This window comes from Myotis nattereri, assembly GCF_964212035.1.
Source record: "Myotis nattereri genome assembly, chromosome: 6".
Lineage (NCBI taxonomy): Eukaryota > Metazoa > Chordata > Mammalia > Chiroptera > Vespertilionidae > Myotis > Myotis nattereri.
Genome location: NC_138081.1, coordinates 12,925,257 through 12,953,004, shown reverse-complemented (window position 1 = coordinate 12,953,004; position 27,748 = coordinate 12,925,257). Strand labels below are relative to the sequence as shown.

At 56.0% G+C, this 27,748-nt stretch overlaps 1 protein-coding gene across 1 annotated transcript in view; it reads left to right on the top strand.

Moving 5' to 3' along the window:
• Nucleotides 1–24,747, top strand: part of LRFN2 (leucine rich repeat and fibronectin type III domain containing 2) — a 42,622-nt gene extending 17,875 nt beyond the window's left edge. The window contains exon 2 of the mRNA XM_081094682.1: nt 21,383–24,747. Coding sequence (XP_080950808.1) covers nt 21,383–22,367 — 985 coding nt within the window. The 3' untranslated portion in view covers nt 22,368–24,747. The remainder of the gene's footprint in view (nt 1–21,382) is intronic.
• Nucleotides 24,748–27,748: the final 3,001 nt, after the last annotated feature.

The following is a 27,748-nucleotide window of genomic DNA, read 5'->3' as shown; positions in this document are numbered from 1 at the left end:
GCAGGGGTCTTACCTATGGAGACCCTCCTGCTCCTTCCTGTCCACATCCATAAAGTGGGAGAGGGCCCCTCTAATCTTCCCCCTCAGGCTCATTATGAGAGCAGGAGCAGAAGAAGGTCAGGGCGGGGCCTGTGAGGAGCAGGCAGGACTCAGGTAAAGATCAAAGCAGCCGGTGAAGGTTTTGCCGGCAGAATGTTTAGACCTGCATCTGTCTGGCTCGAGAAGCCCACAGCCCACAGCCAGGAGTGGAGAGGAGGTCCATCTCCCTCTCAGCGCAGCACCTGCCACCCATCATGGCCCCGCTCCTCAGTCAGGCCCCACACTCTGCCCCAAGCCCTCTTACTCTGATGGGAGCAGTTATTTATGCTCTTGTTTAACGAGCTCATTAGACATGTGCTGCGGTGTTTCCTTCCCCTGTGACTCTCAGTGTGTTTGCTGCCCGTGGCCATGACGACGGAGGTGGCAGTGGGTGTGAGAGTGGCTGGTGTTCGTGGGCTTGGTGACCTGCAGTCTCTCGTCTCTCTTTCTCTCTCTCTCTCTCTCTCTCTCTCTCTCTCTCTCTCTCTCTCTCTCTCTCTCTCCATGTGGGCAGGCAGGTGACAAAGCTGCCGAGGCCCTGGCATGGAGGCAGGACCTAGAAGCTGAGACGGTGGCAGCAGCTGGCATTGAACACAGAGATTTTTCCCGCCCTTCAAATGCCACTGTGTGTGAGACAGTGCCAACGGCTGCTCTCAAGGTGGCTTTGACTGTCACTCAAAACAAGGTCTGAGTGGACCAAGGGGGACATTTAAAATTCCTGGGGTGGCTCGGCAGGGCCTGGAAGGATGCTTGCCGTGCAGCCAGAGTGGGTGGCAGCTGCCTCCCTGATACTGGGAAAGCACCCAGGCCCAGGTTCACACCCACACCCGCTCTCCGCCATCCTGCCTAGAGGGGCCCTAGGGCCAGGACTCCAGCCCTAGTACTTCCTTCCCAGAGGATTAGAGGGCCTGAGATTCTACCATTACAGGTGCAGTTCTTTGCATCTGTCATGGGTAGAGACCAGGGAGCTGCCGAAGTGGTTTCCTCTGGGACTGTCCAACAGAGGGTATACATGATGGAGCACATAAGGAAGGTCCCCAAGTCAGGAGGGAGGGGTTAGGAAGGGGCCGCAAGTCTGTCTCCAAGCCCAGTTCCCCTGTGTTGACATGGCCAAGGGCTTGAGAGAGCTCAGGGAGAGGGAGGGGAAGCCAAGGTCTTGGGACCAGTCCAGCTATTTCACTCATCACAAAGCTCTTGGACTCTGTTCTTCGATCTTTAAAATGGGCCCCCTTCTTGCTACTCTCTCAGATTGAAAAAAAGATCAGGAGTGAGAAAGAGACAGATCCAGGTCACCCAGGCCCGCCCTCTCCTTTCTTTGTGAATCTTATGATGCCCACACACCTCTTACCCATCACCCCCACCGCCTTCCCTGCGATGCCGACTGGCCCCATGTGGAGATAACTTCCAGACACAAGACACTCCCCCTCCTGTTTTCCCAGAGCCTACACCATGCTGGGTGCTCTCGCTGAGAAGGTTTCCTTATCACAGAGCCCAGATCCATCTGGCTCCACCCCCTCCCTTCAATTCTGCCTTCCCTCTCTTCAGGAAGAAGCCAAATTCTTCTTCCATAGTGTGGCCATGTAATTTTCGCAGATGATTCTCATGGCTCATCTAATGCTGTATATTTTTTCCATATTCAACATCCTCCCTTCCTGCCTTCCTCCATTCTTGCCTTTCACCTTTAGTCATTCAGGAGGTATTTATTTTATGTTTATAATGTCAGGGCGGGGCCACTCAGGGAAGATGGCCCTGAACAGGACAGGCCTGGCCTCCTGCAGCTCCCATTTCCCGGGGAGGCAGACTTTAAAGGGCTATGTGCTTGACTAGTGAAATGTACTTGACTAGTGAATGATTCAGTACCTGCAGCTGTGATAAGTGGTGTGTGTGTGTGTGTGTGTGTGTGTGTGTGAGAGAGAGAGAGAGAGAGAGAGAGAGAGAGAGAGAGAGAGAGAGAGGTCCTGGGGCCTGACCTAGACCAGAAGATCAGGGAAGTCTTCCTGGAGGAGGTGACTCGGAAGGTAGAGAAGGAGCTTAATCAGTGGAGAGATGTGAGAGGCGCTGCATGCACAGGGCTGCTATGCTTCTCTCTGGAGCAGAAAAGGGTGTGTCCTATGGTGCATCTCCTGGCCCGGTGCCTCAGATGTGCCAGGCTTGCCATCCCTCTGCGCATGTGGGGTCCATCAGTGGACAGTGTGCTGGGTGTGGCCTGGCCAGAGCAAAGTGGCCTGAGGCCATCCCTCCTGGGCGGAGGGGGCCCTTCAGGTGAAGGCAGCTCAGTCCACTCTGCCATCCTAGTCCGGCAAAGACAGTGTGCCTCTAGCAAAGTGGCCCCCTTCGCATGGCTCTAAGGCAGCAGTTCTCAACCTATGGGTCGCGACCCCTTTGGAGGTCGAACGACCCTTTCACAGGGGTCGCCTAAGACCATCGGAAAACACATATATGATTACATATTGTTTTATGATTAATCACTATGCTTTAATTAGGTTCAATCTGTAAAGGGTCACGGCATTAGGAAGGTTGAGAACCACTGCTCTAAGGCCATCATGCCTCCTGCCTCCACTGCTCCCTAGATGGAGTGGCAAGACTGCGTAGCAGCCTAGTGGGCAGGTGGGAGTTATAACTGAACTTAGCGCGTGGATGTCACAACTAACCCGCCTGGGGCCCAGGGCCTTTAGTTCCCACTTTCTTCTTTCTTTATTCTTTGTGTGTGTGCGCGATCTGTCCTATAACATTTTAAAAACTTGTCTCATTTTATACAGGTTTGTATGTTGCAAGTCACTTCCTATCTTTGGCTGAAAGTAAATGGATTATAAATCACAAACCAATGGATGGGAATTAGGTCAAAGAGCCAAGTGAATGCAGGGGGTTTCTCCTACCCTAGGGAGGATGCTGATAAGAGCCAGTCTTTCTGAGAAGTTAGCACGTGTCAGGCTCTACGCTGAGTGGCTGCCATTTATTAACTCATTTAATTCTTTCCGCATCCTGATCAAGAAGATGCAGTTATTATTTTGATTTGGGGGATGAGGAAGCTGAGGTGGAAACTGGTTACGTGGCTGCCCGGGGTGTCCTGCCTGGGATTTGAAGCCAGGCTGGCTGGCTCCAGGGTCAGCACCTTGACACACTGGTCATGTACCTTAGCGTCTGAGTGCTTCCTGTGCGTTTTCCCAGGGCACCAGCCACACACACACCCTGGGGAGGCAGCTGTTACTCTTAAGCCCTCTCTACAGGGTGGGAATCTCTGGGTTCAGGAAGGTGGGTCAGCTACACTAGGTCTCCCAGCTTGGAAGTGGCAGGACCAGATCCCAAACCCAGGCTCGCCGTGCTCCAGAGAGAGCTCTTGACCACTCCTCTTCCTCCCAACATGGAGAGGAGAGAGATGCCGCCTGCCCCTTCCCAGCTGCCTCGTCTATTAAGGAAACCACACGGTCAGCCACTGTCACTCAGAACCCCCGTAAGGACACAGAAGTGGGAACCAGCCCACACGGAAGGGGGAGCAAGAGGAAACAGTGGGTGCGTGGGGAGGGGTCACAGTGGACAGTGGGAGAACCTCCCGGCAGTGCAGGCAACGTCTGATGAACAAAACCACGGCTTCTCTGAAAGAGGCAGGCTCGGTTGCCTGCAGGCCTGCGGGACTCCATGGAGGTGGGCGGGCTGACGCGTGTCTTTCCTCCCTTTCCCACGCTGAGAAAACTGATGGCCATGCGCTGGGCGTTCTAATTTACACACTGCCATTTGAAACCTAGCTGCCCAGCCTCCCCACGGCTGCCTGCTCCCAGGACTGAAATGAAACCTGGGTCATGGGTTCAATCCCAGGGGTGGAGTGTGTTCAGGGGAGAGAGGAGAGCTGTATGTCTTGGTCTCTGCCCTCACTGAGCCACCATCCCCCAGGGCCGCCGTGACCCTCACCGCCCGGCCAGCAGATCCCAGGCCCAATGCCGAGGGGCAGGCAGGTGAGCAGGGCTGGAGGGTGCACCTGAATCTCTGACAGCCACCGGGCTCCCTGGCTCACGGATGTCCGGTGGAGGGAGCAGCTGATAGATCACAGCTGGGCCGTTGACCTTGAGTCTTAAATAAAGTGAAGAATAAGAGGCCATATTTCTTCCATCAGAGCCCCGGGAGCCGTGAAATATCGGAGTGTGAATAAGGACAGTGGCAGATACTCCCCACGCCTGGGAGCATGGCTGATCTGTCTTCCGGCCCCGTCACCTGCTGGGCAGCTGGGATCAGGGTGCTCAGGACGCAGCGAAGGAAGACCCCGGGACTCCCCGGGCCCCCACGTGCTCTCTCTGGAATGGGACAGGAGTCACAGGTTCCTAGAATGTAGGCCCTCACCTCAAATGTCGCCCTTTTAGCCTGGCCGGGGGGCTCAGTTGGTTGGAGTGTCCTCCTGGACCTATACCAAAAGATTGCAGGTTCGGTTCCCAGTCAGGGCACATACTAGGTGGGGGTTTGATCCCTGCTCAGGATGTATAAAGGAGGCAACTAATCGATGTTTCTCTCTCACATCCATATTTTCTTCTCTCTCTCTCTCTCTCTCTCTCTCTCTCTCTCTCTCTCTCTTCCTCCCTCTCCCCTTTCTTCTCTCTAAAGTCAATAAAAAACATATTTGGGTGAGGATTTAAAAAATAATAAATAAATAAATAAGTCACCCTTTTAATGAGGTTACCCCCGACCACCCCACTTAGAGCTGGGCCTGCCCTCCTACGCCTCAGCACGTTCACCCTCTCTCACCCCATGATGCTTTTCTTTTTGTCCGTAGCGCGCCCCGCTTTTCCACATACTTCATAATTTACTGATGTGGTTCTCATTTGCTGTCCCCCACTCTCCCCACCAAGGTCAGCTCAGGGGGCAGGAACTTGCGTCTCATGGTCATTGCTGTGTCCCATACCTAAGGCAGCACTGAGACACAAGAGGGGCTCCATGGAGACTTCGTGGATGAATGGATGAGCCTGGAGAAAACTTAGAATGGACTAATCCCAGCCCCTCACCCAGGAAGAGCAGGGACCCAGACGGGGACAGAACTTGCGCCAGGTCATACAGCCTGTTGGTGTTGGAAGCTGCAGAGCTGGGGGGAGAATCAGGCACTGGAGTCCCAGGCCAGAGCTCAGCCCTGTGCAGTCCAAGCTGCAGTCATCTCATCCCACCCCACCTCCCGCCCCCTAAAGAATATGTTTATCGGTCAGGGTCATGTTCCATTAACTACCTAGAGGACCAGGAAGCTGTGCAGCCCTGGGTGGGGCAGGCTGGGGGCTTGCTTCCTCCCTGATTTTTTAAATACATATATTTATTGATTTCAGGGAGGAAGGGAAAGGGAAAGAGAGATAGAGACATTAATGATGAGAGAGAATGATTGATGGAGACGGAGCCCACAACCTGGGCATGTGCCCTGACCGGGAATCAAACCGTGACCTCCTGGTTCATAGGTTGAGGCTCAACCACTGAGCCACACTGACTGGGCCTCCTGATTTTTTTAAAAAGTAATACATGTCCTGTTACCAACTTCCTAACCCCAAGGGCATCCAGGAAGATGGGTTCCAGGACTGGGGAGGTCAGGGCATGTTCCTTCCCAGGAACTGAGGGGCTGGGATGGGAGTGAGGTCAGACGTGTTTATGAGGCACCGCCACCCGCCTGACCGGCCGGTGCTGGGCCTCCCCACGGATCACGCACTGAATCCCCACGCAAGGCTGTCGGGGAGGGGGGGGGGGCGGTAGTAACAACCAACAGTATGGACCTGCGTGCCAGGCACCGTTCTCGGCGCTCTCAGTATTCATTCGCTTAATCTGCCCAGCAACTCGGTGGAGTGGATGGCTTCTATTCTCGTCTCCACGTTAGAAATGTGAAACCAGAGGCAGATATGCTGCAAAATGAGTAAGTGCTGCCATTCTGGGAGCTCGGGACGCATCCGTGAACAGAATAACGTGGAGAACCTCGTCCTGTGGGAAACGGGCGCGGGCCCCATGAGTGAGTAAATTACAGAGGGGTGGGGAGGCAATACGCCCATGCAAAGAAGACACAGAAGCGGGAGTCAGGCTCGGGGTGGCGAGCAAATGGCAGTTTTACACAGTGGGCTGGGCAGGCCTCACTGAGGGGAGACTTGGCAAAGACTTGAAGGAGGTGAGCTAAGCAGAGCTCTGTGGGGAGGGCATTCGAGGCAGAAGGAACAGCCAAGGCGAGGCCCCAAGCTGGAGTGTGTCTAAGGAGCAGCAAGGGTCAGGGTGGCTGCAGCAGAGAGGGCAAGGGGCAGTCTAGGAGATGGGGCGGGGGTGGGGGGCCGATCACAGCCATGCAGGCCCCTGCAAGGACATTTTCTCCAGCACACGGACTCGTTCAGATGCTCCCCTCATTACAGGGCTTGCATACACTCACAGCCTCCGGCCAACACCCTGCTCTCGGCCTTGCTCACACACCAGGGTTGCTTCTACTCATACTCACACACACTACACTCACTCACTCTGGCCAATAGGCACCCGCTCATACTCACACACACTGGCCAATGGGCACTCACTCATACACACACACGGAACTCACTCACACGCTGGCCAGTGGCTCCTGCTGGGCTTCACCCTCCACCTGCCTGTGTGGGGAGGGACAGGGGCGGTCCTCCTCACCCCTGCTCCCTGTGATTCCGGCATGGCCTCTCCCAGCCCGACCGGGAGCAGAAGAGCAGGCCAGTCCTGAGGCCTCAGATCCACGCCCCCCAGCAAAGTGCTGGAGAGACTCCCAGAAAGCACACATGCGAGGCTCTGTGACTGAGTCACACGTGGTTTACTCACATGGGGTTTACGCACATGTGACTGGCTCACACGATTACGTCCACACTAGGCTCCCAGGCCCACGTGGCCATCCTGCAGGGACACTGAGTGCGCGGAGTGGCTCCTCCCTGTGCTGGTTGTCCCCACAGGAGCTGGCTGTCCTCGGGCTTGGAGGGGCGAGGAAAGGGGAAGAGAGTAAAACTGCTATTTTAAGTTATTCTCCGTCAAAACCAGGACAAGGCACCTCCAGGCCAGGCCAGCCTCACCTGCAGCTCCTGGCTAACAAGTAAGTCCCATAGTGAGGCTCCACTTCCTGTGCCTCACAGACACCCTGAACCCCAAGGCGACCGACCGGTGCCCCCAGGCAGCTCACCTGCCCTGCAGGAGATCTTGCCAGGAGATGGGGGTCGGATGGTGTTAGTGTTCCCTACTAAAAAGATGCCGGTCATGATGGATAGATGACCAATAGACAGACAGACAGGCAGGCAGATGATGGGTGATAAAGTAGGTAAACATTCACCGTGTACAGTAAGCCCTCGCTTAACGTTGTCGATGGGTTCTGCAACGAGTGAAATGATGCATAACAATCCAATTTCCCCACAGGCGAGTGGATATAAATAAAGAGTTAAGTCCCTGCAGCACCTCATGAACGTTAGAGCGCGAAGCAGCATTAGAGGAAGCAGCGTTCTGCAATGACCTGCCATACAGCTGTGACTTATTGGGCCTATGTCGCGTGCCAGGGCTCCGCGGGCATCATTCCTAATCCTCACACGCATCTGAAAGTTAGGTTTGCAAACTGCTTTTACAAATGAGACTGAATCCCTGGGAAATTGAGTCATGCAGGCGAGACCAGGAACTTGCGTGTCAGGAGTTGAGCCCAGAGCCCAGGTCACTCTGGTGCCAGATCCTGTGTGCTCTGAGGGCTGGGGACCCGCTGCTGCAACTCCCTCAACCATTTGATGGCTGTGCCCCCCGCCTGTCCTGCTGCTGCACCCCCTTGCTCCTGTCACCCCTCCCCCCTTCAGGTGATGCTTTGGTGGCATTCTCAGATGTCAGAATTGGGCACAGAAGCATGGAGAAGGAAGTGATTGGCCCATGGCCACAGCAAGTCTGGGACAGAGCCGGGCCCGGAGCCTCATCCCTTCAGCTTGGACCTGAGGACATTTGGAGGGTGAGCACAGCTCTGCTCCGCCGTCCTCCCTCCCTCAGGCGCCAGGGTTGGGATCGGGTCAGAGCCCTGACTTGATGGGACAGAGCAGCCTCCCCACTGCCCACCTGAGGCCTCTCACCGAGGTCATTCCTGTCCCCGGTCCAGATTCGTCCCTTCCTGGCCAGCGGCTCGGGGAGGCCCTGAGGATCCGCAGAAGCACAGCCCAGAGAAGTGCTGATCAGGCACCTTCTGACCACTGGCGGGAAGGGCTCTGTCTGCTGGTGAGGCGACAGGCAAATGACCCGCTCAGCGCACCAGGCGTCAGCAGGCCACTCCCCGGGGGTCCCGCCTCCAGATGCGAGGCATGGAGCAGCCCTCAGGGAAGTGCCCGTCAGTGTCTTGGTCCCTCATTCATGCGTGTGCTGAGTGCCCCGTTATGAAAGATGACAGTTCCCACCTGTGAATGCTTTACCTCCATACTGTGTCCAAGGACACACACTGTGCAGGTTTTCCCACCCAGTCTATGGACTGGGCAGCAGTGTCATCACTCCCATTGGACAGATGAGAGAGCTGAGAATCCGAGAAGGCCATCTCCTTGTTCAAAATGGCTCAGCTGGCCGATGGTGGGCCCGGATGGATTTGAATCTGGTCTTTCAGACACCAAATCAAGCGTCATCATGGCTGCTTTCTCTTGCATAAACATGCTGTAAGCTCTGAACTCATGACTGAACAAGTATCCTATTTCATTTCCCTAAGGATGCCCTGTGGTCGATATTAACCCATTCTGCAGGCGAGAAAACTGAGAGAGGCCCAGAGATGCACGGTGACTTACCTACATCGCACAGTCCGTAAGCTTGTGTCACCATGGCACAATTCAACCCGGGGTTGCCCCCATTCATTTCTTCAGGGCGCTTCTGATTTGACGGAGGAGGGGATTATGACTGCAGGAAAAGGCAGGCCCCCAAAACGCATCCTTGAAATGAGCGAAGACTTCGTTTCCTCCTGGCTGGTTTCTTCTATAGGGATAATCTGTGACTCTACCGTTGTCACTGAAACAAAACCTAGTGCTCTCTCACTGATTGCCAAGCATTGTGCCAAGTGTTTAACACACGTTCCCTCATAATCCTGACAACAGTCCTACATGTAGGTCCTAGAGTTCCTAGTAACTGAGGCAGAGAGGGCTGAGTATTCTGTCCCAGGCCACACCGATGGTCATGTGCAGAGCAGAATTTGAACCCAGGCCCAGCTGGCACCACGCGGATGCTGCGAACCCTCATGCTTTATTTCCCGCAACCTCTTTGCCTGAGCATGTGACTCGTGCCACGCTCTGCTCCGGAACTGCCCTGTTCTTCAGCCAAGAGGACAGGCATATGGCCAGGGGCCACCCTCCCTGCCCCCTGTCCCTCCCCAGTGCTGCCTCGCAGCCCCAATCTGACAGGCCCAACCCAGCCCACAGGCAGCAGGACCAAGAAGCCCCTGCTGAGGGTGACTGAGCTGCAAATGTGTTTCCAGCAACCTCTGCTCATCCTGCCCGCCTGGCAGAATTTGCTTTGTGATGAACTTTTTTTGCCATTTTGAAAGTTGTGCTAAAATGTACAGAACATAAATTTTACTGTTTTAACCATTCTTAAGTGTGTGTTTCAGTGGCATTAAGTTCATTCACATTGTTAGGCACCATCACCACCATCCATCTCCACGACTTTCTCATCCTCCCAAACTGAAACTCGGTGCCCATTACACACCAACTCCCCTCCCCCTCCCCGTCCCCTCCTTTCTGTCTCTATGAATATGGCCCCTGGTGCCTTGTAGGGTGGTAAGTGGAGACGTACAGCGCGTGTCCTTTTGTGTCTGTCTTATGTCACTTCACACAACGTCCTCCAGTTTTCCGAATGCTGTGACGTGCGTCAGAACGCGGCATTATGGGATATGGACGCTCCTGGACTCTGCTTGTGATCCACGTGCAGGGCCCTGTAATCTCTGTGTTGTTCTCATGTTAGTGTGTGTGCAGCTGGGAGAGCCTGGGAGAGCGTTTTGAGGAGGTTGGTGCTGCAGGTGAGTTTGCCCCTGGGTGGCGCCCTCACGGCATTATGGATCTGCTGACTGGGGAGAGCTGTCTGGTCAGGTTCGTCATTGGGTGCAGGGACTCGGGCTCTGTGTGTTCTGGATGCTGCTGGTGGGGAATCTTTATTCTGCATCCTCCTCTGTTTCCAACGACGGGCAGTGTAATTGGTCTGACACCTTCTGCATTTTTCCTGTAAGTGATGAGTTGTTATCGAGCAGGCTTTTCTCAGCTCCTCAAGGAGAGAAATGACAACTCTCATTGTCATCATCACAGTCGTCGGGGCACCAAGTGGGCCTGGGAGGGGAACAGAAGGGGCCGCCGTGTCCACCCCACTATACCTATTTCTCACACTCGGCCTAGGAGGTTGGCACTGCTGTCCCCATTTTACAGGTGAACAAACTGAGGTTCAGAGAGAGGGAAAATGATCCCGAGGCACGCGGGCCGTCAGGGGCAGAATCAGCCTTCAGAGAGATTTGTTTGATTGCAAGGCTCACTCCCTTCCCCTGAGACTTGCAGACCCAGTTCTTGGGGACTGGGAGCTAAAGACAGTTAAATACAGAGAAAAGTTCCACATTCGTGGAAACTTGGATGGGGGGGGGGGAGTAAGAGAGAGAGAGAGAGAGCGCGAGCGATGCCTTGGGTGGGGAGCTCCCCTGGGTCTCTCCGCCTGCTGTGGTGGAAATGCCCCTCAAGGAACAGAGTGGTTGCAAATGGCTGGATAGCAACCCCAGGGCGTGTCCATTGACAGCCCACTCCGTGGAAGCCCAGATGGGATGCAGCTTCCCGCGGGCCTCACCGGAAATGTGATGTCTGCTTGGGGGAATGTGGGGTCTGACTCAGTTCTCTGTGCTCAGATCTCCTCAGAAAGGAGGGCCAAAGACACACTGGTGTGTGATGAGAGGAGACACAGGCTGGGAGCTGAGCCTGAGGAACGATGGGGGGGATGCGAGCGGTAACTGGGGAGAACTGAAGGCTCGCAGTGGGGTGAGAGAGCTGCTGCGCGCAATGTGGGAACTACCGACACGTGTTAAAGAAAGAAACACCTTGTTCTGGGCATCCCCATGGGGTTGGGTTGGGGAGTTGGAGGAGGCAGCAGCTGTCACCACCGCCCCATGTGAGCGGGGATTCTGAGCCAGAAGGGGTTTGTGCAGCTGGGGTGGGCTGCCTGGCGTGCCCCTGGAGGTGGATGGCGTCCTGACAGCCAGAGGAGCCTGTTAGGGAGGGACTGGCGGGCCCTCGCAGCCCAGTGCCCTGTGCTCTGTAAATGGAGGTGGCAGAGAGAATGGAAAGAGCCGTAGACTTCCTGGTGAGTCAGGCAGGGCAGCACCTGGGCTGGGGGAGGCCGGGGCTGCAGCCTCGGCCCAGATACACAGCCAGGTCACAGCCAGCTGCCCTGAGCTGGGCAGGCACCTGTGTGCCCACCTGGCTAGTTAAAATCCTATTTACCCTCACGCCTGCTAGACTCCTGTCTGCTCGTTGGGACGAGGTGACTCCGCACTCGCAGTCACTGGCACACACAGCACTCACTGTGGACCAGGCACCGACTGTGAGGGAGGCCCGTCACCTCTTCCCCTTACAGAGAGACCACGTGGCTTGCAAGGTCACATAGCTGGTAAGTGAGTGTTCTGGGCCTTGAACCCTACGGTCAGTTCCAGCACGCACGCTCTGACCTCCTGGCGTTATCCTCTCCATGCAGGAGCCACACTATTGTCTCAGCCACACAGGGCTGGCCATTTTCCAACCCCCTCCCCCACCCCCCACCCCCAAGGCCACCAGATCTGTCACAGCCTGAGGCAGGAGCACAGGCAGTGCCTCTGCAGGCACTTCCTCACCTGTCACCAGGGAATCCTCACTGGGAGGTGAGCGGGCAGCCTGCCAGCATGGCTCCCTGAGGCCTGACTTCCTGTCTACTGTGAGCCAGGGATTCACTAACACTGTTGCCACGTGTCTTCTGAGAGAGACTTCCGCACCCTCACGGGGCAGAAAGCATGTCCTGCTGTGGGGGTGAAGCCGCGATGCCGTCCAGCGCAGCCTGGACCGGTGCTGCCCACGTCCCGTGTCTAGCTGGCTCAGGGTTGCCAGCCTCAAGCCCGAGGTCTGGACCTCCAGGATCAGAGGTGTGTTTCCTTTGGCTCAGGAGCGCCCTCTCCTTCATACAGCACCCTCCTGTGAGTGAGCTCCTCTGCAGGCCTGACCTGGGCCTGTGGGAGGGGAGCTGGGCGCTGCCTCCGCATCTCCACGTGCTGAGTGTGGCTCCTCTGCTTGCTGGCGGGGCGAGGCCAGCCCTGGTAGATTTGCCGTGAGGATTAAGTTAGTGGATACATGCAGATTACTCAAAGCTGCTTGACATAGTAAGAGTTCGATACATCTTAGCTGTCATCGCAGGAAGATAAATATTTGTAGTCGCCATCAAACAGTTAGCCTAACGCTGAGACCTGCTTCCTGCTAAAACCCGATTCCTCTCCATTCAGTTCAAGGCAGTCCAGTCTCGGGGAGACCCAGCTCCGCGCCTGGCAGACCTGGCTTTCAGCCTTAGCTCAGCCCCGTTCCAGCATGCACTGGGGCCGGTGAGCCACCTGCCTTGGCCTCAGTTTCTTCATCTGTAAAGTGGGGTCATTATTCCTACCTCAGAGACAGGGTGCGGAAGCAAAGAGGCCTGTGGGTCAAGCACTCAGCACAGGGGAAGAGCTCAATAAACTGTGTGCAAGGCAGACCGGCCAGGTCTGCACGCCTCCTGCAGCCTGAGGGACGAGCAGGCCCTCCGGGGCTCTCAGGAAAAGGGCAGGCTGGCCAGCCTGGGCCGTGCCTGGGTCTAATGAGGCCCTTTCATGTGCCCTGAGATCTCATCCGGTCGAAGAGCTTGGCAGGCCTGAGCGTCTTGAAGAGCCAGTAATGAGGGTGCAGAGCCGGGGAAGTGGGGGTGGGGGTGGGTGGAGCTGGACGGGCCTTCTCCAAATTCGGGCCTGGGCAGTGGGCAGCTCTGGTGCGTCCCTGATGGGGAGGGGAGGGGAGGGCCCTGCAAAGTGGCTGTGCTGGGGCAGCTGAGGGGGTGGGGGCTGAGATGACAGAGGTGGCATTTGCTGACTACGTTTCTTGTGTAGGCATCCATTTCTTCCACGAATACACACTCATCGGCTCCTATCCGTCACTCACCTCGTGCATCAAACTCCGCAGGTTCCCTGTCTTATCTGCAGGGGCTGTGAGTCAGAAGAGGCTAATGGCTGTGAGCGCATAAAGGCTGAAGCACAACCGAATCGAGCCTTGGTCCTAGGAGCCAGCAGGACACCCGCAGTCAGGAAGCCTTCCTCACTGAGACGCGGGCACCAGGCTTCCACCCCCTTGGCCTTGTCCTCTGCGTGGCCAGGGGGTCACACGCCCAGGGTGCAGCCAGCAGGGGGGAAGGAGGAGGAGAGGCAGGCGCTCCCTCTCTCTGAAGGCCTGGCTCGAGGTCACACACACTGCTGCCACCTCATCTGCCGGGAGCCGGTCCATGCTTGCTGTTTCAAGGGACCTGGCATATATGGCATACTGTTCTTAATATGTTTGCTCACCTTCTTGGCACTATGTGTTTTAACCAAGGTCGCCTTTCTGAGAAAGGTTGTTTCCCCAAGTAGGGATTTTCCCCTGAAGTTAGGGAGGGAATAAAATCCCTTAACTAAGTGCCAGGCGGGTAATTAATCACTTTAACTACGAATAATCATGCTTAAGCTACATAATCTTTACTCCCTGGAATGGAGATAAGAAACTCCCTAACCTTTGTAATAGAGATTGATAGGATTGGAATCAACTGGTATAAATACAGTTGAAACAAGACAACAGCAGACAGAACTTAGGAGACAGAGAGGGAGACAGAACCTAGGCACAGAACCTACACAGAACGTTCTCTAGAGACAGAAGAACTTCGCTGGAGAAAACATGGCAAAAGATCCTGGACAGAAACTGGCCTCAGAACCTAGAGACAGAACTAGCGAGAGAACATGGCAAAAGATCCTGGACTGAACCTGACTACAGAAATTGGCAAGAGAACCTGACTAGAACCTGGTGACTGAACCTGGCTGGAGAACCTGGACAGAACCTGGCTGGAGAACCTAGCGAGGGAACATGGCTACAGAACCTGGCTGGAGAACCTGGAGAACCAGGCTGGAGAACCTAGCAAGAGACCATGGACACAGAACCTGGCTGGAGATCCTAAGCAGAACCTCTCTGGAGATCGAGACCAGAACTTGGCTGGATATCCTGGCTAGGCTGCTGATCAACTGAACGCTGTCTCTGTGTCATTCTTTCTTCGCCGACTCCGTCTACGCCTTTGGGAACCCCTGGACCTGCTGGGGTTGGACCCCGGCACTCATCCACTTGCCAGGAGTCAGCGCTTGGGCACCCCAACCTGCAAGGGAGCCTGGGAATGTGGTCTGAGTGAGCCCAGGAGAGGGGAGAGTGGACCTGGGAGTCAGCTCACAGGCTTCGGGTGGCCACTCCTAGAACCTCTCCTGTTCCCATTCCGGGAGCCCCAACTGCCTTTAATGGTAGCAATTAGGAAGGAGCAGGCTTGGCCTGCAGGTGTCTCTGGAAGAGGTCACAAGGGGAGTCACCTCAGAAGTGTCAGGAGAGGCATGGGAGCCTGGGGGGCGGGGTAGGGGACTGGGTGGGAGAGGGGCAAAGCAGGGACTAGCATTGCCTGGGGTCCGAACCTTCCCAACCATATATAAGTGAACACAACATCCATTCTCTCTCTCTCTCTCTCTCTCTCTCTCTCTCTCTCTCTCTCTCACACACACACACTCAGCTCTCAAATGATACTTAGACACACAGACATACCACCGCACACTGTGCCACATACACACACATTCATCTACACACCCACACTCACACACCCCACACACCCACATCACATCCGTAAATGTTGTCAGGAGCCCCTGCAGTGAACTCGGGGATACAGAAAACCGCCTCTGGAAGACCTCCACACAGCAGTGCCTGGGAGTCACCATTAGCCAGCCATCGTGCTGAAATGAGGACCTCTTACATGCTAGAGGCCTTCAGGTCTAACACAGCGCTCTTCATTCAGTGCTCAACCGCAGGGTAAATATTTGCTCAGCAGTGACTCCTAGTCAGACATCGTGATTGGCAGTGGAGATACAAGGATGAATAAGGCGCAGAGCGTGGCCTCATGGGAGACACAGCATGGACGAGGGCCCCGCCAAAGGCAATGGCTGCGGGAGGAGAGAGCAGGAGCAGGTCTGGGCGGGGTCAGGCCTCGAAGGAGGGATGAGGTCACCAGGTGGAGGAGAGATCAGAGGTTTCCAGGAAGAGGGGCTGCTCTGTGCAAAGGCTCCAGGGGTGGTTTGGCGAGTGAGGAGGGATTCAGAGAGGGCGTCAGCCTGCTTCCTAAGGCCTCCAGGTTAGGCCGGGATGGGCTGCTGCTGACAGGAAGTGACGCCAGTCTTTTCCCAGAGTGTGGAGAGAAGAGGATAAATTAACAGGTAGCAGAGTCTCCTTTTTCTTTTAATCCTCACCCAGGGATATTTTTCCCATTGATTTTCACACAGAGTAGAAGGGAGGGAAGGGGGGGGGGGGGGCAGAGGGAGAGAGAGACACATTGATTGGCCGCCTCCCTCACGTGCCCCAACTGAGGGTGGGGATCAAACCCACAACGGAAGTACATGCTTTGACTGGAATCAAACCCCAGACCCTTAGCTCTGAGGCCGATGCTCTAACCACTTAACAACCTGGCTAGGGCAATAGGTAGAATATTCTTGTCCTGTAACGTTTATCTCCTGTGTCACCCAGGATGCAGTCGGGATAAAAGGACCCTCTACATCTAAGGGGGGACTCAGTGCGGGGGTTGGATTGTATGGGGGATGGAATTGCTGAGGGGTCAGCCAGGGGGACAGTGAAGCACTGAGGACATCACTGCAGCCCAAAGCCACCAACACCCACCACTCCCGCCGAGGATGGAGGGACATGGAGGAGATGGTGTGACCAGAGCCTGAGCTCCAAATCCATTTGGAAGGAGGAAGAACCCCAGAAACTGGGATCACAGAACAGTTTCAGGAGCCAGCAGGGAACCCGCCCCCCTCTTCCTACCCTCCTCCAGTCTTCCTCCTGGACTTCCACTGGCCAACTCTATCTGGAAGCCTGAGGGCAAAGGATCCTGGGCACAGGCAAGGGGGCCTGGGAAATGTAGTTCCTTATCAGGCAGATGGGGAAGGTGAAAGGAAGCCGGGTCTGAGAGCAAGCAGTAGAATGGCCAGGATGCTGTGATTTCTTCTTAAACCTCTGGTATCAGCTGTAGATCTCATCTGTAGATGTGTTTGCTAGTGTTAAATCGAATGAAGAAATGCCAAATGAACATTAATGGGGGGGGGGGGGGGAGTGGGAAGCCACTCAGAAGCAGCCTCTTACGCTCATGTTGTTTTCCCTGGGCAAGTCTTGGGGTTGCAGTTTTAAATTGTGTTTTAGAGCATGTGAGCTTAATTAAATTTAACACATCGGAGCAACTCAACTTAAAATAGCAATTCATGGTTTCCGCTAACAGAAATGTCACCCGTTTGTGTGACGGGAAGGGGCCTCTCGTGATTTGAGTCTGTGACAGCGGTGGTGCCAGAAATCATCGCTTGCCTCTCTGTCCACTCCCCTCCTCAACCCTGCTGGGTGCCCTGGGAGGCTGACTAGTGTGCAGCCATGAACTCTGGCTTCTGGCTGGGTTCAGCCCTGGGGACAGGAGCAGAGGAGTGGTCGGAGGGAAGAGGGTGGGGTCAGGGTACTCTTGGTCTGGTTCCCATGCTCTGAGGTTGCCCCTGGCTGCCCCTGCCCCTGGTCTAAATTCCCCAATGTGTCCTGACAGGGGTGATTCTCCCCCAGACGACATGGGGCAGTGCCTGGACACACCTCTGGTTGTCACAACTGGAGATGCTACTGGCCTCCTGTGGGGCGGGGCCGGGATGCTGAGACATTCTCCAGTGCACAGGACAGCCGCCAAGACCAAGAATCACTCAGCCGAGGTACCAATCGTGCCCTGGCTGAGAAACGCTGCCCAGAGAGGTGCTGCTCCAGCTGCTCACAGTGAAGGGCTGGAGCTGCCTCCCCAGTCCAGGGCAGACCGGTGCTCTTGTAGGAAATAATAGAAATAAACTACCAGGGAAAAGGGTCATGCACTTGGCTGTCACCATCAGTGTCAACTTGCAGTGACCCTTCCCCAGTGCTTACTCTCCATTTCTGTCCTGTCTGTTCATGAACCAGGAAATAACAGCTCATGGACCAGCATCTGGCTGTGGGCTGCACTGAGTAGAATGGGGCTGCATGATTCTCTCTCTTTTCTGGGTTGGGTGACCTCCCCTGGTATGCTTGGGCCTAGAGAGGGTAACAGCTTGGCTGCTGCCAACCATGAGTTATTGCACATTCCCTCGTGGTCCCCCACCCCCACCCACCCCTTGGTAATGATTCCTCTTGTGAGTAAAGTCTTAGCATCGCTCTGGGAGTGGGCCTCCTGCCCTGAAAAGCCTAATCGATCTGCAATGTTTCCCTAAAGAATGTGGTGGGAAGCCAGGTGTGGGCGCTCAGCTGAGGGGCTTGGGCTGTGCCTTCAAGGTCATGGGCAGCCCTTGGAGGGGGTCTCCATGGGCGAGGGGCACGGCTGGAGGAGCGCTTCAGTCAGATGCAGCTCTCTGGAGGAGATGGTGCTGGGCACAGCCAGAGGCGGCGAAGCTGGCTAGGAGGCTGCTGCATTCATCCAGACCAGAGACGTGAGGCCTGAGCCAAAGTGTGAGTGTGGAGAAGCCCAGAGGGGGACTGCCAGCAAGGGGGCCGGGGGGATGTGGGTGGGAAGGAAGGTCGATCCAGGATCCAGACCTGGCCTGGGATTCAGTGGTTGGTCCAGTGGGGCCCATGAGGGGGTGGACAAGACCCCATGGGCAGGAGATGAGTTGCGGTCGGTCCTGGAGTCTGAGTAGTGCCCGTTTCACACGGCTCTCTCGTGCAGTGCGTTCTTTCTGCTGCCTGGAGGAGGGAGTGGTCTTGCTTCTAGGTGTGTGGGCTCTGAGATCTAGTGGATCCAGAGCTGCCTCAGCTGCACCAGGGCCCCCAGAGAGTGAGAGCTGCTGAGCTCCCTCCTCCCCTAAATGGGAACGAGTCCCTCCTCAGGGTTGTCGGGAGAGGAAAGCATGTAAACTTCAGAGCACAAGGTTAGCACGTGGCGCCTGTCATCACTGGTTAGTGCCCTTATTGGTGAAGGCAAACATGACTGCCAGAGGCTGTAGTGAGCCACCTGGCTGCCACTCTCCTGTAAGCAAGCGTGAGGGTGCGTGCGCGCGCACACACACACACACACACACACACACACGAACCAGGAGCAGCTTTCTTCTTAGGCCAATTCTTGTGTGAGGCTTTTCCAAGCCTGAACCTTCACCTGGGTGCCAAGGGTCAGCCCTCTCACACCAGCATTGGTGGCACAGCCCAGCTGTGCTCCATCATGGCATGCTTTCCCTGACTGGGAGGCAGCGGGGAGAGAGGCCAGGCAGAGCCCCTCGCAGTTACCTGTGGAGGCAGAGAACAGGGCGGTGGCTGCCTGGCACAGCAGTCGGGAGCAGAGGTGCTGGGGGCAGGCTGCCTGCCCAGATCCCAGCTCTGCCACTTACTGGAGTGCCACTAGGCAGACGCGTAGCCTTTCTGTCCAGGTTCTTTATCTGTAAAAGGGAGAGGATAGTAACAGGACGACCTCCCCAACAACTGTAGGGAGGATGAAATGAGTATCAATCCTCTTAAAGATCTCAGACAATTGCCTGGCACAGAGTCAGGCCTCAGTGTTAATTACTCCTCTTCATTAGTATTGGTATTGGTATTAGTATTAGAAATGATATTGGTATTGGTGCTGGTGTTGGTATTAGTATTGGTATTGCTATTAGCGTTAGTATTAGTATTGATATTAGAATTGGTATTGGTGTTGGTATTAGTATTGGTATTAGTAGTAGTAGTAGTAGTAGTATCAGGCCCTGCTTCCTAAGAGAAGATGGTTTAAACAGTGAGATGATTTCTGGGCCCGCGGATCACCTCCTGGGTCCTGAGGTTGTTGTGAACAATAAATGCAACAGAATGTGGAAACCTTGTCACATAACGGGTTCAATAAACACCTGGCCCATCCCCATCCCCAAGGGACCTGCTCTCACATTGCTCGTGCCCAGTGAGGGGCAGAGTGCGGTGACTCAGTGGACAAGAGCCAGGCTGCCTGGGCTTGAGCGCCAGCTCTGCCAGTTATGTTGATTCCTGACCCCAGAGTCGGTTCCATCTGCAGGAGGAGGAGTCCACCAGGGGCCACCTCAGGAAGTTGCTGCGGGACTCAGTGAAATGGCGGGCACAGGGCACTGACAGCCTAGCCCCCAGCCACCCTGGGCCTTTGCCCCTGTTCTGGGTGTGGTGGTTCCCGCCTCTCTAACTTGCAACGTGACCCCGAGGGGAAGGAAGTGGGCCCATAGCACTGGCCACAGAGGGCTCCTGCGGCTCTGCCCAGAGATTGCCCGCAAGCCCGAGACCTGCTGGTGGAGGAGTGTGAGGCACAGGGGCCGCTGAACGCTGATCCAGGGAAGGAGGTGGCTGACAGGCCGCAGGCAGATGGCTTTCAGAGACGAGGAACAATGCCCATGGCTGTCCTGTGGTGAGGAGCAAGCCCAGACTGTGGAACTACTAGCTGGTGTTCAAGTCCCAATTGCCCCACCCTACCCGCTCAGCTGTGTGACCTCGGGCAAGACACAGCCTCTCTGAATCTCGGCCGTTCCGCTTCCCTGACATGAGAGCACAGGGTTCCCCAATGTCCCAGGCTCAGGCTGGATCCTGCCCCTTTTGCCCCTAGCTCTTCAGCTATGGGCTCAGGGTGAGGGGGGGACGAAGGGCTCTCCATTTGGTGTCCCCAGCAGAGCAGCTGGGCAGGTGAGGAGGGAGGCAGAGCTCCCAGGCTGTGCTGACGGGATGTCAATACCTGCCTGTCAGCTCCCCTCCCCGATGTGGGCTTCCCTGGTAGAAGTTCTCAGCCCTGGAATTTCATAGTTGAGGTCTCAATTAAGCTGCCTGGCTCTGGGTTTGAGGAGTTGACGGCTGCTGATGGAGCCCTTGAATAGCAGAGGCAGGAGAACGGAGGGCCCCTGGGAGCAGGGGGCTCTGTGAAGGCTGCAGAGAGGGACAGGGCAGCCTCAGCTGAGGGCAATGTGTATTCCTGCAGGAGGGTTTATGGGTAACAGCATCCTCTCTGGAAACAGCACAGGTGTGATACCTGAACGAGGGCTCAGCGATCAGGGTTGGCGTCCAGGTAGGACCGGCCCAGGTTACCGTAGAGGGTCCCACTGTGGGGAGACCGCTGCTCATCAGACCCTCCCCTACGGTGGAGGGGCCCTTGGAGGCCTTCCCGGCCAGAGCACCTCTTTCTGCAGGTCTCGTCAGATGCCCCCGGCCGGCTGTGGCTGTGCTGGAGGACCGTCCTTCCTTCTGGGAAGCAGAATCACCCTCTAGTCTTCAACATTGCCCGGCTCCCACTTTGTCCCGCACACCTTCCCCTCCCCAGGCATGACGGCCATCTGGCCTGAGGTCAGGGCCTTGTCTGTGGTTCAGGGACCCCTGAGTACAGCTCAGGACCCCGAGAGGAGGCTTTGTCAATGTTGATGAGCCTCCAAGGACAGGACAAGGGGGGATCAAGCTTCAGGTGGCCTGGCCCAGGGCCTGACTCTCACTCCCTCCCCTTCCCAGGAGCCTCGGGGATATTTGCAGCAGACATGGCAGAAGCCGGGCTGGGGCGGGAGGCAGGAGGGAGGGTCCCTTTGTTTAATTTCTGCTGCTTCTCAGGCCTTTAACCTCTGCCTCTGTGTCTCCCTCTGCCCTCCCTGTGCTTCCTCCCTCATCTCTGCTGGCTCTCTCCTTTCTTCTCTGTGCCTCCATCTCTGAACTCCTTCCCTGCCTCTGCTTTCCACTCCCCTGCCTTTACTCCCACCTCTGCGGGGTGGTTCCCACGTTGACGGCTGATGTCTGTGGACATCTCCCTCCGGCACGCCTACCCTTGACTCCCTCACTTCCCTCTTCACTCGGCCTGTCTTTCCCTGGTTCTTACCTGGGGCCTTCTCCTCGCATCTGACTCCTGCACTATGTCCTATGCTCCCCTCCCCTGCCTGCCCGACCTCTCCCTTCCCTGTCTCTTCACCTGTCCATCTCCTGCGCTGCCTCATACTGTGTCCCTGTGTCTGTCTGTCTCTCTCGCCCCCACTTCTCTGACTGACCTGTGTCAACCCCCCTCTGTTTCTGCCTCTGATCCCCACCACTCTCCTGTCCCTGCCACCGCTGCCCTCTGTGCCCCCCACCCACCCCAGGATGATCCCAGCTTCCAACAAGGCCTTCGTGGTCAACAACCTGGTGTCCGGGACCGGCTACGACCTGTGTGTGCTGGCCATGTGGGACGACACGGCCACGACGCTCACGGCCACCAACATCGTGGGCTGCGCCCAGTTCTTCACCAAGGCCGACTACCCGCAGTGCCAGTCCATGCACAGCCAGATCCTGGGCGGCACCATGATCCTGGTCATCGGCGGCATCATCGTCGCCACGCTGCTGGTCTTCATCATCATCCTCCTGGTGCGCTACAAGGTCTGCAACCATGACGCCCCCGGCAAGATGGTGGCTGCCACAGTCAGCAACGTGCACTCACAGACCAATGGGGCGCAGCTGCCCGCTGTGGGGGGCGTGCCCAGCGGGGCCCCCGCCCCGGCCCCAGGGCCGCCCAAGGTGGTGGTGCGCAATGAGCTGCTGGACTTCAGTCCCAGCCTGGCCCGAGCCAGTGACTCCTCTTCCTCCAGCTCCCTGGGCAGCGGGGAGGCCGGGGCGCTGGGGCGGGGTCCCTGGAGGCTCCCTCCCCCTGCCCCGCGCCCCAAGCCCAACCTTGACCGCCTGATGGGGGCCTTCGCCTCCCTGGACCTCAAGAGTCAGAGAAGGGAGGAGCTGCTGGACTCCAGGACTCCTGGCGGGAGAGGGTCTGAGACACCGGCCAGGGGCCACCACTCAGACCGAGAGCCGCTGCTGGGACCACCTGCGGCCCGGGCCAGGAGCCTGCTCCCCCTGCCCCTGGAGGGCAAGGCCAAACGCAGCCATTCCTTCGACATGGGGGACTTCGCAGCTGCAGCGGTGGCAGCAGGAGGGGGTGCCCCGGGTGGCTACAGCCCCCCTCGGAGGGTCTCGAACATCTGGACGAAGCGCAGCCTCTCCGTCAATGGCATGCTCTTGCCCTTTGAGGAGAGTGACCTTGTGGGGGCCCGGGGCACGTTTGGCAGCTCCGAGTGGGTGATGGAGAGCACGGTGTAGGCTCGGGGTGTCCTCCTCCTCCTGCAGGTGGAAGGGGAATCTTTACTGGCAAGTCTTTGTGGGGTTTCCATGGTGATGTTTACATCCAGGGACAGTTGAGTCTCACTGTCAACTCCCCCAGCACCTCCCAGGCCTGCCCCCCACCCCCTGCCCAGCAGGGTGTGCTCAGGGAAAGCGACTTGACCACCAAGTGTCAGATGAGCCCTGAGGGTTTGGAAAGGCCGACGCTCGCCTCTCCAGTCACAAATGCAGCGGATAAGCAAGCGCGTTGGATGCTTCCGGTTCTGGTGTTGTTTTTATTGGTTAATTTATTTTCTCCCACTCCCCAAGCACCCCCTCTTCACTCACACAGATAACGGGGAGTTTGCTCTCCATCTGAGAGTCAGTGCCGGGGCCCTGTATTGGCCGTCACTGCCAATGGAGAGAAGAGGCGGATGCTGGTTCCACGCGTGTTTGGGGGAGACCCCTTATTATTCACAGCCGTCCCCACAGTTGGAAGGTTGAGTGACCCCCATAACTGACCCAGCTTCCCTTGCTCTCACACATGACTGTCCACATCCATCACATCAGCTTAAACCCCAGGTGGCTTCCAAGACTCCCCGTGTCCAGGAGAGGGGCCGGGGTTCTGAGGCTCCGGGCCTGAGGGATATAAGCTCTTGGAGTTCCTTTGGGATTTGTGCCTCTTTGGGTGGGAGCTGGGACAGGAAGTCCCCATGAGCATGTGGTGGGCCAAGAGGACTTCGTAAGGAAGGCAGGGTGGGTTGCCATAAGGAGCTGGACTTTGAGTCCAACACTCTGAGTCAGGGTCCCAGAGCCACCATCGAGTCAACCAGCTGAAAACACTGGGGGCTGGGGGTCCTTTCCTCTCTTTGGACTTCAGTCCCTAAATCACAAAATACTGGGTTGCACTGGGCCATTCCAGTTCCAAGGACTCATGAGCTCCCATGGCTTTAAATGTGGGGTCTCCAGCTCGGCGCCCCAGGGCGCACAGGCTGGTGGAGCAGCCCCTCCCGCTCCTGCTGCGCATGGGGGACCCTAGAGGCTTTGCAGGGAGAGCCGAGCCTTCCCAGTGTGGTGGTTTTGAAGCTGGAAGAGGTGCTTGCAATTATCCCCATAACCCTTTCTCCCCGCCCCCCGAGCAGAAGGGACTTGCCCAAGGTCACACTGTGAGCTAGGGACCACGCCAGCACAGAGGCCAAGGCAGCCTTCCTCCCGGAGGTGGGGGGTCTGTTCCCAGGTCTGCACCCTGACCAGGGCATGTCTGTGAATAGAGTCTGTCCTCTGTTTGTTCCTGAAGGAGCTGGCTCAGGGTCGGGGGTGGGGGGCCTTCCCTCGATGCCATCTTTGAGCAGGGCCCGTGTGTGGAAATGACACGATGGTGATGGGAGGGGCACATGGGCTCCCTCCACGTGGGACCACCCCCACCCTCCCACAGAGACGTGGCCGGGGAGACACTGCCCTCGGAGACTCGGAAGGACTTGCCGCATCTCTCTCTCCCGGCCTCCGTTCCAGGCCTCTCCGCATTGCCAACGCACTACCTCTCACTGGTCTCCCCAACTCATTCTCCCCCCACCCCCATGCCTCCGCCATTGCTCTCTTGTCCTTCTCCCTCCTTCTTCTACTTGCCAACCACACAGCATACAGAGCATACGGGTGAGTCTGTCTGGGGCTGGAAAGTCCTGATGGGCCCAGGCCTGGAGCTGAGCTGTGGCCCCCACCCCAGCCCAGAGCGCACAGGAGGATGGGGACTGTCTATGCAGGATTGCCTTCTGGCTCCAGCCCAGGAGCCTCCGAACCCCATGCCTTCACCCTTCCTTCCCACTCCCTCCCTTTCCTCTCGCCTCACCTTCCCGCTACCTCCTGTTTTCACTCTTCCTGTGACTCTCTGCCCTCCCCAGTCCCTTTCCGGTCCTGACAAGGTCATTCACGACGAGGCCAGTCTCTTCCTGAGACCATACGTTAGTTTCCCAGGCCAGTCCCTGTGCCAGAGCACAGGCCATCCCCCGTCATGGAGGCACCCACAGAGGGGACCTGAAACCTCCCCCACCTCCCTCCTCCCCGCCCCGTTTCCTCCTCTCTCTCTTCTCTGCACCTTTCTCACTCAGCCTTTCAAAATGTAGCCATTGAAGAAGTGACCCCAAACACCACCTTTCTTTCTGCCTTTGGGTTCAGACACCCGAGGGAAAGCGGTGGACACGGGGAGGGGGAACCAGGCGTCTGTTCCCGTCAGTGGCTCCGAGCTCTGTCGTGACATGATATGTACTTGCGTGTGTCTGTCATGTTTCTGACTTGGGTTAGAAAAGCATCATTCCTGTGGTCAGAATATAAATGCCAATCTTCTCCTTTGCTAAAAAAAAAAAAAATGTACAGTAAAATGTACAGTTTTAAAAACAACCAATCAACCACGCTTCTTGGGGGAGAGAAAAAGAGCAATCTCTTGTCTGTGAGTGTCTGCTGTCCATTTCTCGGGAAACGCTGCCGTCTTCTAACGGGCTTCGCAGTGGCATTTGCCCGCACACCTGTGCTTGTCACTGCCGGGTGGGCGCCTGCTCCCTGTCAAGTTCACGTATAAGACGGAAACCTGAAAAAGAGAGAACGAGGCCGTCCTCCGGAGTACAGAGCAGTAGAGGGGTGTGGAGTGAAGCTCCGGGTTAAAATAGACTAGCCCATCCCCAGCTGCCCTGCCTGTCCCACCTGGGAAGGGGATTCTCACACACCACCTGCCTCTTCTTTCCTGGGCCGTGGCCACCACCACACTGAGCCACTAGGGGCGCACGTGTGCCTTCCACCCATTTTGGTTGAGCTGGAGGGCACTTTCTCACAAAGGGTCTTTTACTGGGGAATCAGTACAGCAGCCCAAAGCACAAACCCAAAGCGCAGACACAAATGAGCTTCTGGAACACAGCTTCCCAGCCCTGCTTTCGTCTAACGTCTACATCAGCACTGAACAATAGGCATGACGTGGGAGCCACAGTGGCCTCTGACATTGTCCAGTGGCCACATTAAAGCAAGTTTAAGAAACAGGTGAAATTAATTTTAATTATATATGTTATCTAACTGGATCTATCCAAAATATTATCATTTCAACACATAATCACTACAAAGTTATTTTTTTAAATATATTTTATTGATTTTTTACAGAGAGGAAGGGAGAGGGATAGAGAGTTAGAAACATCGATGAGAGAGAAACATCGATCAGCTGCCTCCTGCACACTCCCCACTGGGGATGTGCCCGCAACCAAGGTACATGCCCTTGACCGGAATCGAACCTGGGACCCTTGAGTCCGCAGGCCGACGCTCTATCCACTGAGCCAAACCGGTTAGGACACTACAAAGTTATTAATAAGACGTTTAACTTTTGTGGCACAAAGTTTTGTATGTTTTGCACTCATGCCACGTCTCAGTTCAGACCAGCCACTTTTGAAGGCATATGTGGCTCAGACGGGCCCCATTGGACAGCACAGCCCTGGACATACAATGATGGACGCAGAAGCCCAGCTTCTGGGAAGAAACTACAGTTGGTGAGCACCTGCATTTTCAGGGACCGTGCTGGGGTTTCACACGCATTCCTCACTGAGTCCTCACTGCAGCCTCTCTACCGAAGTGTTATGCCCATTTTACAAATGAAAGGATTTAGGCTCAGAGGGGTTAAGTCACTTGCCCAAGGTCACACAGTAAGTCTGGCTGCAATGCCTTAGATTGGTCCACAATATCAATGCTGCCTCTGGTAGCCTTTCTTCCTCCCTTCAACCAGTTACAGATGGCAAGTCACACTGGTTGAAGTCTGCAAATGTATAGCCCCACCTAGAAGCCCTTGGTTTGACCTCCAGGTCTGGTAAGAATCTCAGTGTTGACTTCCGCAGGGCTTCAGTGGTTCCTTGTGGCCTCACTGGCCGCTCTGGCCCTTCTTGGCTGGTAGCACATTGCCTCCTTGGCCAGGATGCTCCCTGCAGGCTTCAGACAGCCCTGCCCAGACCACTCTGCTGGCCATCCCTTCTCCTAACCTGAGGACTTGTTTAATGCTTTCCACTTCCAGCCTCATCTGTTCCCTCTGCCCCGATAGCCTGTAACTTCATCCCCTTAAGATAGAAAGCCTCAGCCCTGGCCAGTGTTGCTCAGTGGGTGGAGAATCAGCTCATGCACTGAAGAGTCATGGGTTCGAATCCTGTGCAAGGACACAAACCTGGGTTGCAGGTTCAATCTCTAGGCCCTGGTCGGGGCATGTGTGGGAGGCAGCCAATCTCTTTCTCTTTCTCCCTCCCTACCTTCCACTCTCTCTAAAAATCAATGGAGAAAGTATCTCTGGGTGAGGATTAACAAAGAAACAAAATGATAGGAAGCTTCATACCAGCTTGCTGCCATGACCAGACCCATCTCCCACCTCTTCCGGCTCCAAACTCCTTGTCCCCAACAGGAAAGGTGTTTTCCCACCCAGCCCCTCTTTGCTGATGGAAAGAAGCCGTCCACCTCTGATCTTTTGCAGTAGCAGGTAGCGCACACACTCAGAGCCTGCTTGAACCATTCACTCCCCGGTTTCCAAGTTCTTAATAATGACACGGCCTTCAGGCTCTCCTCACAGGAGATGTTTTTTTCACTTTCCTATTATGATAGTGTCGATATTCCCAAAGAACTAAAACACACACATCTGTTTTTGTTTTTGTTTTTTTGAGGGACCTAATTTCCAGCCACGTAAGAGGAAGGTCGCTGTCTTAGAATCAGTCCTTTCAAAATGAGTAGTGACTTTCTCCCGGAGTCTGTGGCATTGATGTTTGCGGGTGTGGAGTACAGCCCGGCACTTCGGAGCCTTCTATTCTCTGTTCTCAGCGTGTCGCAGCGAAGGTCTCGGGGCTTCACGAGCTGGGGGCACTGCCTCTGTGCTTGCAGCCACTGGGATCTCTGCAAACCGCTGCTGGGAGGACAGACACGCTATTCAGGAGAACAGGCAGCAGTCAGGACCTGGGCACCGTTCTCATGACACACCTGGGTCCCCAGCCATTCCCTGACACGCTGCTGGCAGCCAGGAAGATCTGTTGTGACAAGAAGGCTGCTCCCAGGCAAATACCTGAGGTTCCTACCTTGGTGTTACAATAGGAGCCGACCCGTCCAGATTGCTCTCCCAGTGTCTAGAAGGAACACTGCCTCCTTCACAGTGTAAATATCTGTGCTTTCGGTCTTTAAACCAAAGACCGTAGTTTCTGAGCCCCATGACCTCATTTAAGGTTCCCCAGCTCCCAGCCAGCCCATGTTTGCAACAAGGCTCATTGGTTTCCCTTTACTGCAGCCTCTAGCGGAGGGAAACAGACAAGCTTCCCACAGACCAAAGCGAAGCTGGCCCTGCCCCTGACCGCCCTGTGTCCTGTGGTCCTTTCAGCCTCTTCCCA